Source organism: Doryrhamphus excisus, linkage group LG4 (assembly GCF_037039965.1).
Source record: "Doryrhamphus excisus strain RoL-2023G ecotype Guam linkage group LG4, RoL_Dexc_Guam_v1.1, whole genome shotgun sequence".
NCBI classification, from domain to species: domain Eukaryota; kingdom Metazoa; phylum Chordata; class Actinopteri; order Syngnathiformes; family Syngnathidae; genus Doryrhamphus; species Doryrhamphus excisus.
In genome coordinates, this window is record NC_136360.1 from 13,674,704 (window position 1) to 13,686,841 (window position 12,138).

The following is a 12,138-nucleotide window of genomic DNA, read 5'->3' on the forward strand; positions in this document are numbered from 1 at the left end:
CCCCTGCTCGGCTTCAAACAGAAGCCATCACAGGTCAGCCGGGCCGTAACGTCATGAGTGTCACAAACGTTCCAGCGTGCGGTTTCAAGGTCACCGATCCCTGGAGCGCCGAGGGCCGAGAGCGAACACCCCATTAGGAGAATCACTCTCCGCCGTGTGACACGCTCGCACCTACGCATACCTTGGAAGATGCCGTCATAGCCATTTCTAACACACGCACAAGTGACAGCGTTGGGTCTTGTCACCGTATCTTGGAGTCGTAGTCCGGCATAGATGTCAAGGATTGTCAGATGGGATTCTCACATCACATTCCGCTCGCTCCTGTCATCCCGCCACAAATGTGGACAGATTGACTCGCACTTAATAGGATTTTAGGTCTTCTTCTTCGGTCCTTTAACAGCTGACTCAATCTTGTAGACCAACTTCTAACCCACAGAAACACTGTGTTGACACTTTATACCAAGATGGAAACCCAATCCACAGCAGAATTTATCCTTCCTAAGCAGACTGTGCTGGGAAGGTGCAGTATCGTCCTGGAGGCGTTGTTGACATTGTTTACATTGTTTGCTTACTCTGATTCCGGCGCAGCAGAGTGCTGCTTAAACATGCATGAACAAACGCCTTGTGTGCAGCAGTCATCGACTCTCCTCCACTCATGCTGGCCGGTCATTGCAGGACACCGCTGTTTTTTTTCCTCCACACATATGGAACCTTTATGTTCTGGAGGAAAATACACACAAACTACATGTACTGTAGGGATGCCATGTTTGTTTAAGTGCGCTTTACAGTGAACTATGACGGCTAACAGACGTACTAAAAAACAAAATTATTGCATGAATTATGTAAGACTAGTGTTTAAACGCGCATTTAAACACCTTAACTCATTCAAAACCAGCCATTTTTTAAAAGACAACAGATTTTCACGGCCCACAGAATATTGTGTTCCACGGCTATATAAACATGGAACCTACTAAATGGAAGACTCGACTCCAGTATTTCATCTGGAAAAAATTTTTTGAGTGTACCTATTTCCGTTTTTTAGTAATCACCAGTAGAACATAAGTAGATTTCAGGAAAATATCAGTTCCCAACTAAAAAGAAAACAGCAATTTGTGAAAAGATACATTTCAAGCACTTTATAAATATCTATACCACAACATAAACAACGTTAGCATTCTGGACTTTGGAGCGGACAACTCGGGTTTGAATCTCCTCTAGTAAGCATCATCAGTGTTCGTCAGGAAGGGCATCTGCAATTTAAAGGGCTCAAGCCAAAAATCTGTATGCGGATCAAAAAGATCTTCTGTGGCGTCTGCGTAATCAGGAAAAAGAACACCATGAACTATTTACAATTTTCTCTCACTTCCTCCTTCCTGTCATGTGTGATTCTTCAGTTCTTTTTGCCTCCCGCTCAAAAAAAAATAAGGTAAAGACAGTATAAATATGTTGTTGTGAATTGGGCGTTTGGGATTCTAAAACATTTAAACACGTCTTTGGTTAATTACATCATGAGTAATTGGTTCCGGACTCAACTCGCAAATTTCTGCAAAGTAAGACTCAATATTAGTATTATACGTTCTAACTACCTTTATAGGTCAGCAAATGGGGGGAAAGCATAATAGGTCCACTTTAAATGTCTATTTATATTGGGTAATACGATTGTAAAAGTTACTATAGGGGTGTTATTTCATGTCTAGAGAGCTCTAATTATGTTAAAGCGTCCATAAAGACTTGTAGGATGACAGCAATGTCTTTTAGCACAACAAGAAGGGCCTTAAAAGTCACACCCCAGTCCAGGCATTGCGGGATGTTTTTTCGTGGAGCCACCGTGCCACCTTTGCCTGAAATTCATGGGTTGGCAACTGGGCGTTTGGGATTCTAAAACATCTAAACATGTCTTTGGTTAATTACATCATGAGTAATTGGTTCCGGACTCAACTCTTGAATTTCTGCAAAGTAAGACTCAATATTAGTATTATACATTCTAACTACATTTATAGATCAGAAAAGGGGAAAAAGCATAATAGGTCCACTTTAAATGTCTTATGTTTTCTTATTATGTCAACTGTATTGGGTAATAAAATTGTAAAAGTTGCTATAGGGGTGTTATTTCATGTCTAGAGGGCTCTAATTATGTTAAAGCATCCATAAAGACTTGTAGGATGACAGCAATCTCTTTTAGCACAACAAGAAGGGCCTTAAACGTCACACGCCGGTCCAGGCATTGCGGGATGTTCTTTCGTGGAGCCACCTTTGCCTGAAATTCATGGGTTGGCTTCGTGTGACTGACAGGACAAAAACGAGGCTGAAATGTGCGAAAGGGGCTAATGAGAGGCTGTCCAACCTGCCAAAGTTTCATTCTCACTTGATCGTGATGTTATTTTTGTCGCCTTGTGGCTCGTGTCTTTGTGACTCATCCTGCCGTCTTCATTTTCATCTCCTCGTCTTCTCTTTTTGGAGTAGTCCTCCTTGAGAGCACACGGAGACATTTTGTCTTTGCAGCACGCCTGATTGAGCCCCATGCCGCCCTAAACGCACAAGAGGCTTGTTTGTCAAGCTTCATTAAGTCACCTTCCTCTTTTACGCCGAGGTGACTCATCCAGTGAGGCCGCTCGCCCCGTCTTTCTTCCCGTCCATCTCCGGCCGCTTGTCCCTCAGCGCTAGCGCGGGAGCCGGGCCCGGCACAGACCAGACGCAGGCTGAATCAGATGGGCAGTAAATTTAGCCGCTGCGAGTTCATCCTGCCAGGTCATAAATCGCGTGCAGCCTCTGTGAAGTGCAGCCTGCCTCCTGTCAGCCTCGCTTGGCCTCCAAACACACACACACACACACACACACACAAAGAGAAGGTGTAAAACGTGTGTTGGTCCAGTCAGAGGAGAGATTACACTTAGCAGCGTGCCACCGCACATTTGCAGCACAGAGTTAGTCTCCTGTTTTTAATGGGGGTATTTTATTATCGGATGCGGGAAATCGGTGATGCAAGTTTTAATGTGTTACGCAATCGCGGGCGGTTTTAACATCACGGCGAAGAAGGGAGGACCAAAAAAAAAAAAAAAAGTCTGCAGACGCGAGCCGGAGAGAGTTTGAATGTCGGCACGTATGAATCATCCAGAAGTGGAGCTGTAATTCCAAACATTTGCTGGGTGCAACGCCTCGGCCTCGCACGGAAGAATACCAGATTCATTTTCTTTTAGTAACAGCCTCATTATGATCCCGTCTTCATGTACATCCACTTGATTGTTGCTCTTCAATGGTGCCTATCCTATATTATACTATACGAGACCGTCGGTGAATGGCAAACACAACCAGTAACACTGTTCTGCTAGTTTGACGTTTTGTAATTATTAGATGAGAATCAGCTCTGGCAACCTTCCCTTTCTCTCTTCGATTGCCATTGTTCACTCGTGACACAATCCGGGTTTAATCCCTGAATATGCCTCACACACCATTTCAAGCACCGTCAAGCAAAGTGTGAAATTGAGGAAAAAACATGAAGCAGAAAGACAGAAACATGTAAAAATAGTAATAATAATAATAGTGCTAAACGTAGGGTGTACATTTTAGCTGTACTATCACCTATTTACCGATACCTATACATACACCTATGTATTTATGTATTATTATGTATTTACCTCCAATATTAAGGGCTCTAAATGCAATATACTAAATTCTTTGTGAAGTATTTCCATAATGCCTCATATTAACTCACTAGCAAGATCTCAGTGTATAGACTGGTCATATATCTCATCTCGTTTCATATTATCTACATACTGTATTGTATATAACTCTGGGAAAAACTGTTGATTTTGTTAATACTTGGGTTGTTTATATTGTTTATTTTTCTGTATTGTGTATTTTGTACTGCTTAACTGATTCTGTAGTGTTGCTGCTGTGCAATGTAAATTTCCCCACTGAGGGACGAATAAAGGCATATCTTATCTTATCTTATCTTTATGACTTGACTTGTCGGTCAATGAGATTTTTGGAGAAAAGCCATAATTGGCCAATGTATAGGGATCCATGATATGCATGATTATACTTCTGTTCTCCGTCAAAGTGGCATGTGATGACATTGGTGAACTTTGACCTCATCCCTGCTGTCAGATTCACTGAGAACTAATATTCGTCCCCTACTGGGGTCCAACATGGTCCTAAAAGGCCGTGAAATGTTCATGATAGGACCCCTTTAAGAGTTGCGAGGTGAATCACAGTGGAAATGAGCTAAATTTCCCTCCCGATTACCCAGTTGGAAGCTTTTAGCTCCTTGTTACATGCTTTGTTTGCCGACACGGGCAAAAAAGCTGTCAGACGTCGTTTAGCGTCTCAGCGAGTCCAAACGGACGCTGCAGGCTTCGCTCGCCGTGGCAGGAAGTGGAAAAGGCTTACAAGAAATAAATAAAGGGGCGGGGGCTTGGGGGGGGGGCTACAGTTGATTCTCCGCTCCCCCCACCACCACCACTACCACCCCTCCAGTTCAGCGAGTGTCTGTCTGACCTACATTCACTTTACGTCATCTGCCTAGACATTTCTTTAGCCTTGTGGGCAAACACTTAGAGAAATGTATGAGAGAGGGAAAAAAAGGCGTACATATGCTGGAATACATCACGCACACACACAAGCAGACATATACAGCCCTCTAGTGGCGGAGGGCATGCATCTGCCCCCCCCCCCCACCCCCCAACACAGGAGGGCATCCGTGTCCTAAACCATCTGTGGCGCAAACGCCAGGATGTCACCTGATGACGCTCGGCTAGAGTGAATCCAGGTCAGAATCTCTGCGTTTTTGTCTTGTGCGTAGTGTACTCGTCACGATGGCCCCCAGGAAGTGTGCGGCGGCGGCGGCGGCGGCAGAATCACATGCTCTACTTAAGCTAAACAAGGCCAAGGTATTCCCACAAGTGGAAATGCAGACGCGGATGCTTTAGTGCGGTCGGGCCCGCTCTCATGATGCACATGCAATTCCTCCTCCTCGCCAACCAGCATGAAAGATCCCAGCATCCTGGCACGGCGGACGTTGTTTACACACTAACGCTGCCGCGGGAATTCTGGTTTTAGGTCCGTTACAGTCTCCATCAGAGGGCGGGGAGAGGAGGATGCATGTTGCTTTTCATGAACTCCAGCCCTTCCAGGAGCACTTTGAAGAAGCAGACATGTTTGTAAACACTTGTGCAGTGCCTCCAGTCTGGCAGCAGACCTCCTGGCCTCCACCATCTTACTGGCTGCGGGCCGAAAGACACGAGAAGGTGACCCCTCGACTCCACGCCGCAGTGTTTCAACCCCGTCCAAAATGTCAATATGCTGATAGCTCGTGAATTATGCGTGAAATATTCAAGTAGTTTCACTTCCCCCATATGATGCAAAAGTGACTTTTTAATGATGTTTGCTACACGTCTTAAAATGAATCATTACTGTCAGTCAGTCATTTGCAGACATAGGAGCTACATATAAGTTGGATTGTTTTCATTCATTCATTCATTTTCTATCGCTTATCCTCATGAGGGTCGCGGGGGATGCTGGGGCCTATCCCAGCTGTCTTCGGGCGAGAGGCGGGGTACACCCTGGACTGGTGGCCAGCCAATCACAGGGCACATATAGACAAACAACCATTCACACTCACATTCATACCTATGGACAATTTGGAGTGGCCAATTAACCTAGCATGTTTTTGGAATGTGGGAGGAAACCGGAGTACCCGGAGAAAACCCACGCATGCACGGGGAGAACATGCAAACTCCACACAGAGATGGCCGAGGGTGGAAATGAACCCTGGTCTCCTAGCTGTGAGGTCTGCGCGCTAACCACTCATCCGCCGTGCCGCCCCAGTTTGATTGTTTTGTTTTTCCTAAACTTAGTGGCTAACCTTTTTTGGTGGGGGGGCTAAAGTGCCTTAAAAACAAAGTCATACCCAGAAGCTGCGAAGTGAAGCTGTCCTTCAACTACTTGGAGTAGAGACTTGGCTTTGGGCTCCTTTGTTATCTCCAACATTAGAATATGTCGAAGTCATGGCTTCTCAGATGCAACTACCAACATGCCCCCCAACCCGCCCCTAGCAGAGGTGTGAAGTTGAGGTGTAGATTCAAGTCACTATTTTGATGACTTTGGACTCTCGACTTGGCAATATCATCAAAGACTTGAACGCCGCTTAGACCTTGGCATCAATGACTCGGGACTCTGGAAAATACTTGAGATTATTTTGTGAGTGTGTTGAGCAAAATGTGTCCCCCATTCAAAGCATGGAGAACATATTTTACCACAGAATCTTTCACAGTGAATGCATCTGTTTACGTCCAATTAAGTGTAAGAACAAATGAGGGTGTGGTAACTATCTGTGAGTGTCAGACTGCTAGAAAGTGGTCAAAATGGCATTTTATTTTGGTAAACACTAAACAGTGGTTACAACTTGTACGGATTTGAAAATTTCAAGTCCGACTTTTGACTTGCCTCGACTCGTCTTGTCTTGAGACATGACTTGAACTTGCATGTATTGACTTGTGATGAAAGACTTGAGACTTGCTCCCACCTCTGGTATTGACTGTAATTTACTTCAGTGTCTTCAAGGTTCCTTTTGTATTTTAGGTTTGCCGCTATTTATCCAGAAAAATGTACTATAAAATTATTATTTTGGAAAACACACGGGGGTCATAGCTAGAGTACTCACCTAGCCCTGTTTCAAATTTGGCAGTGATACAACAACAATGGAGTATTTGACGCTGGGATTTTGAAAATTAGGATCAGGCGTTCCAAAGGTGTTCCACTTGGAGACCCTTGGCCACACTTGGTTAAAATGTTCACTAAGGCTAGGTAAACAAAGGCTTCCTGACACTGGGTCCAATATTTTTGTAGTTAGAACACTTTTTGAATACTTGTTGATGACCTTCTAAATATGTTTTTAACATTTTTAACATTCCTATTACCAAATATGGTAGACATGATTCGGGAAAATAAGACATAAGATTTAAGTGTTCATGTGTGTTGCTGTAAATGTCTTTCTTAGGGGAGCTGAGTGGGTGGCGGACAGGAAGTGATGTTGGAGGTTCAGAGTTGCGTTTTAGTAACAGCAACAGCAACTTGAGTTAATGCCTGTTGTTCCGGGTAATCAGGTCTGGTGCTTGTGTGTCTCACCCAACATTACAGTGTACTACATATCATCACGACATCTTTCAATGTCTTCTGAATGCTTTATATTTGAAAATGTGTCATTTAGGGGAAAGTATGTAAAATAATAGGCTGTGTCCAACCACAAAACATGCATGATTTATGAATTATTTTTTTTCGATTAGCCAAGTGAAGCCGTAAAATTGGAAGCGTGACGTGCCGAGGGGGTTCCGGTAAATCAATGTTTGTAGAATTGCTGCATCACGATTATATCAAATAATATCATATCTCAAGTCGGTGTACAATTCCATACTGGGCTCCATTCCGCTCATCAGCATGCAGAAACCGAATGTCTGGGCGCTCGGGTTTACCTCGGCCGAGCGGTCACACAAGCCTTCCTCTCACGAACATCAGAACCCGGCAGCGCGTCTGCCAGGCGGGCCCGTGACGCAGCGCAGTGTTGCCACACAGCCCGAGTCGTGTTTGGAAACACTGAGGCGGCACGCTGCCACAGCAGGGGGCCAGGGGGCCGGGGGGGGCGGCCGCTCAAGCGTGGTGTCTTTAGCCCAGCCAAGCGTGCAGAGAGAGAGGAGAGATCCAGGAAAGGCGAGAAAGGGAGGCGGCCATTGATCACATGATGTATTCATTGGCTGCTCTGGTTATTCCTGGAATATCAGGATAACAAATGGCATCTCCTGCAGAGATAAAGAAGAAAGATGACAGAGCAATCAGAAGCAACTGTGCAACCCACCGCCAACCCCCCCACACCCGCCACCCCCCACCAGTGGGCTGCCTGCCCAGTTGTCTGGCGGCAGAAAGCCTGCAGTCATCACAAAGTGGAAATATTTACTGCTCACACTTCCATGGATGGGGAGGGGGGGTGGAGGGGGGCTGAGGGGAGTCTGGAAGATGAGCGACTTTGCGATGGGAGCGCAGCGCTAATCACTTTCTGCTTCCAAGGCAACATGAGGACACAACATCACAAGGACCCATCTCACTTTTTGATGGGTCCGTACGCACTCACCGTACGCAGGAATCCTGTTTTGATCTGACAAATCTTAAGTAAGTTTGATCGGATGTAGAATTACTATAGCTTCTGCTTGGATGTTGAACTCCGATGATCTCATCACTAGCGCTAACGAGTGATGCTTGGAATGCAAAGTGTAGGTAGCATCGCAAGGTTTATAGTGTGTCTTTCTGTCTAAATATCCCATGTTACTGCATGGACACCTTTTGGCTTAGTGCGGCTTTATGTACAAAAATTGTCCATTCATTCATCTTTTATGCAGCTTATACTCAACTAGGGTTGATGGATGTGCTGGAGCCTATCCCAGCTGACTTCAGGTGAGAGGTGGCACAGCCAGCCAATCACAGGGCACATATAGACAACATTCACATTCATACCTATGGACAATTTGGAGTCCAAAGATAAAGTTGCTGAGTCGGGTTTCTGTACAACCACAGTCAGTGTGTTTTCACCGGGATTTAGCATCCCAGCTGAACTTCTCTGTTCGGACATTTGTTAAGCTCTCAGACGCACTGAACAGGAAGTGACTCTTCATGAGGATGTGTGTGTGTGTGTGTGTGTGTGTGTGCAGAACACCCTGGAGACGTGCACCATCTGCAGCAAGCCCATCATGGAGCGCATCCTGCGGGCCACGGGCAAGGCCTACCACCCTCATTGCTTCACCTGCGTGGTCTGCCACCGCAGCCTGGATGGCGTCCCCTTCACCGTTGACGCCTCCAACCACATCCACTGCATCGAGGACTTCCACAAGTACGACGGCACACCTTATTTGTCATTTTCCAGACGTTTTCATCGACTTTGAACGTAAACTGATGGGTGGAATGGCTTTTGTTGACACGCGGCTTCACCCTCTGTGATGTAATGTAAGGAGTGAGTGGGTGTCCACCGTGGACCCAGTATGCCTCACTACTACTGTATGAAGCCATCAAAGCACACAGTGTTTCATGTTGGATTTCATTATAATTATCTATTATGTAATTGACATTGTACATTAAATATGTATAATTCAATGTAATTATATGTACATTAAATATAAACTAGTTTTTAATATTTTAATCCTTTTTTCAGTAGCGTCAATACATGTAAAATGTTTCACATTATTTCTAGCATTTTTTCCTGTACAGTTATTGATGATTTTATTTTATTGGATTATTCAGTTTCATAAATAAATCATTTTTTCATGATTAAAAAAATCAAAATATTTCAGGATTTAATAGCGAAAATTCCTAAATATTATTAAATAAATCTTACTATATAAATGTATCATTGTGATGTAATTACTTGAACTTAAACTATTTTCTAATATTTTAATCCTTTTTTCAGTAACGTAAATACATATAAAATGTTTCAAATTATTTCTAGCATTTTTTTCCTGTATAGTTATTTGATGATTTAATTTTATTGGATTATTCAGTTTCATAAATAAATCATTTTTTCACGATTTAAAAAGTCCAAATATTTCAGGATTTAATAATGAAAATATGAAATATTAATATTAAAATATTATTAAATAAATCTTACGATATAAAATGTATCATTGTGATGTAATTATGAAACACTTACAATTACAATTTCAAACTTTATTGTGATTTTTTTAAATTTATATTGTGAATTTCAATATGCAGTTGTTAATTATTGTAATAATAAGGGTAAAACACTTCACAACTTTATTATCAAACACAAATATGTGTTAAAAATAACTATTTTCTTAGTGTAAACTTGTGAATTTGCATCAAAAGATAATCGTTATTATAATGACATTATAAAGAAATTGTGTAATACGTTGTGTATATCATGGTGTTTTTGTCTGATGATGCTAGCTTTGTTTGTTGGGGGTTTTGACAGGAAGTTTGCCCCCCGCTGCTGCATGTGCTCAGAGCCCATCATGCCGGCCCCAGGCCAGGAGGAGACGGTCCGCATCGTGGCGCTGGACCGGGACTTCCATGTGCAGTGTTACCGCTGTGAGGTGGGTGGCTATGAGGCTCTTGATTATTAGCAGCCGTGGGTGCTATGCTATGCTATGCTATTGCTAATACATTAATTTTTATCCCATGTTTCCAGTTGTCCTCATTAGGGTCACGGGTTGAGAGGCGGGGTACACCCTGGACTGGTCATTTACAATTTATGTCATAACAATTCGAATACATTTATTATTATCCTATTTCCTGCAGCGTTGCAGCCTTGAATGCAGCATCCGTACCTAGGATGTGCGTGTGTGTGTGCATGCGAGTGCGGGGCGTGAATCAGACTGAGTCATGTGATTTTTAGCCGTCAGCGCCACAGTGACACACATTAGAAACCCAAGCACTAAAACTATTGGGCAAAACTCAATGCTGACATTTCAACTAACACTCAATTACTCACATCAACCTCGACTGGAACACAGCCCGTTTCATACATAAATATGGAAATATGAACATGAGCGGTACATTACATATGATGTAAACCTGGTGGATTAGCGATACATGAAATATGATGTATGTATGGTACATTATTGGTACACTGAGGCTGCTGACATTGGAGGTAAGGGGAGTGGTGTGACGGTATTGGTGAGGATGGCGTGTACGGGCTGATGTTGCGTTTGTGTGCTGCAGGATTGTGGTTCTCTGCTGTCGGAGGGCGACAATCAGGGCTGCTACCCTCTGGATGGACACGTCCTCTGCAAGAACTGCAACACGGGACGCATCCAGGCGCTGACCGCCAAGGCCACCACTGACCTCTGAACGACCCCGCCCACCACTGTGACCGACCAATGCCAACGCGCTTATGTCCCTACGCTCGCTTGCACGCTAGCTAGCTCTTCATCTCACCGATGAACATTCAGCTGTGAGATGTTTTTTTTTACGCTTAGCATCGCTTCATCGCTCGCTTTCACAATCTGAAAACATTGTTTTATCAGCAGCTACAGTAAGCTAGCTTAGCACAATTAGGCATCTCTTCCGGTCTTCATGCTAGGCTTGGCTAAGCCACCAAGTGAATGGCTGCCATCTTTTCTCAATAGCAATAAATTCGCCTCAAATTGCTTTAACTTTAACTTGTGACAATTCCAACAATTCATTGTTTCTGAACATCGTAAATATTCAAGTTATCCATTAGCATCATGCTATAGCATTAGCGCCTCATCATTGATTAATATTATGCAACTTCTTTGTTCCACTTTAACACAACTAACTAACTAACCGCTAGCGTCGTGCAAAGGCTGACGCGTACGTATGAGATGGCTATGCAATTTTTTTTCCCAAACTTTAATTGCATTGACACTTTAAAAGACTTTTTACTGCTTAAGGAAATACGTTAGCTGTCCTTACCGCTTAGTGCTAAAGCTGTTGGTACGCCTCGACCTTTTGTGCTCCGTCTACAGTATTTTTGGTCGACTTTTAATGTTTTGTTTTGATGGGTGTCAAAGGGACCGCGAGACTTGTTTGGGCTCGCAAAATGATGTTAGCCGTCGCTAGTTAGCCATGCATTTTTAATGTTAATGTGAAAGGAAAATAACATATAATCAATCAACGATGCCGGAGAGTTTTGTTACCAGGATGGCATCACATGTTTTTTTGTTTTTGTTTTTTGTCAGTATGTCACGCTGAAAAAAATATACTCTTAAAAATGCGGTATAACTAAGTTTTGCAACAGAAAAAAAATTTGTGTTTACTTGAGACGAGACTATTAGCTTGTTTAGCTGTCTTTAAATTAGATATATTTTATATATGATACTGGCATGTCATTATCAGATAATATGATAATATGAATTACTCTGCTAAAAGCATCAAGAAAGTAATTATATTGTAAAAAAAAAAAAAAAAAGGTTAATGAGTTTTTTCCTTCTTTAAATGATATTATTAGCCGCCGGTCTTTGCACATTCAAGTGCCTTTGCCGAACAAACTTGGTGCTTTCTTTGACCAAAGTAAACAAACAAAATGGCCGCCTGACGCTGATGCTTTGAAAAGTGAAACATCTGGTTTTGATTTTTGTTTGGTTTACTTCTTTCAATAAAAACAATTTTGCAAATGCA

At 43.1% G+C, this 12,138-nt stretch overlaps 1 protein-coding gene across 1 annotated transcript in view; it reads left to right on the forward strand.

The window, feature by feature from the left end:
• lpp (LIM domain containing preferred translocation partner in lipoma) overlaps positions 1-12,138 on the forward strand; it is a 144,214-nt gene extending 132,076 nt beyond the window's left edge. The window contains exons 9-11 of the mRNA XM_058072881.2: positions 8,697-8,875; positions 9,971-10,091; positions 10,720-12,138. Coding sequence (XP_057928864.2) covers positions 8,697-8,875; positions 9,971-10,091; positions 10,720-10,848 — 429 coding nt within the window. The 3' untranslated portion in view covers positions 10,849-12,138. The remainder of the gene's footprint in view (positions 1-8,696; positions 8,876-9,970; positions 10,092-10,719) is intronic.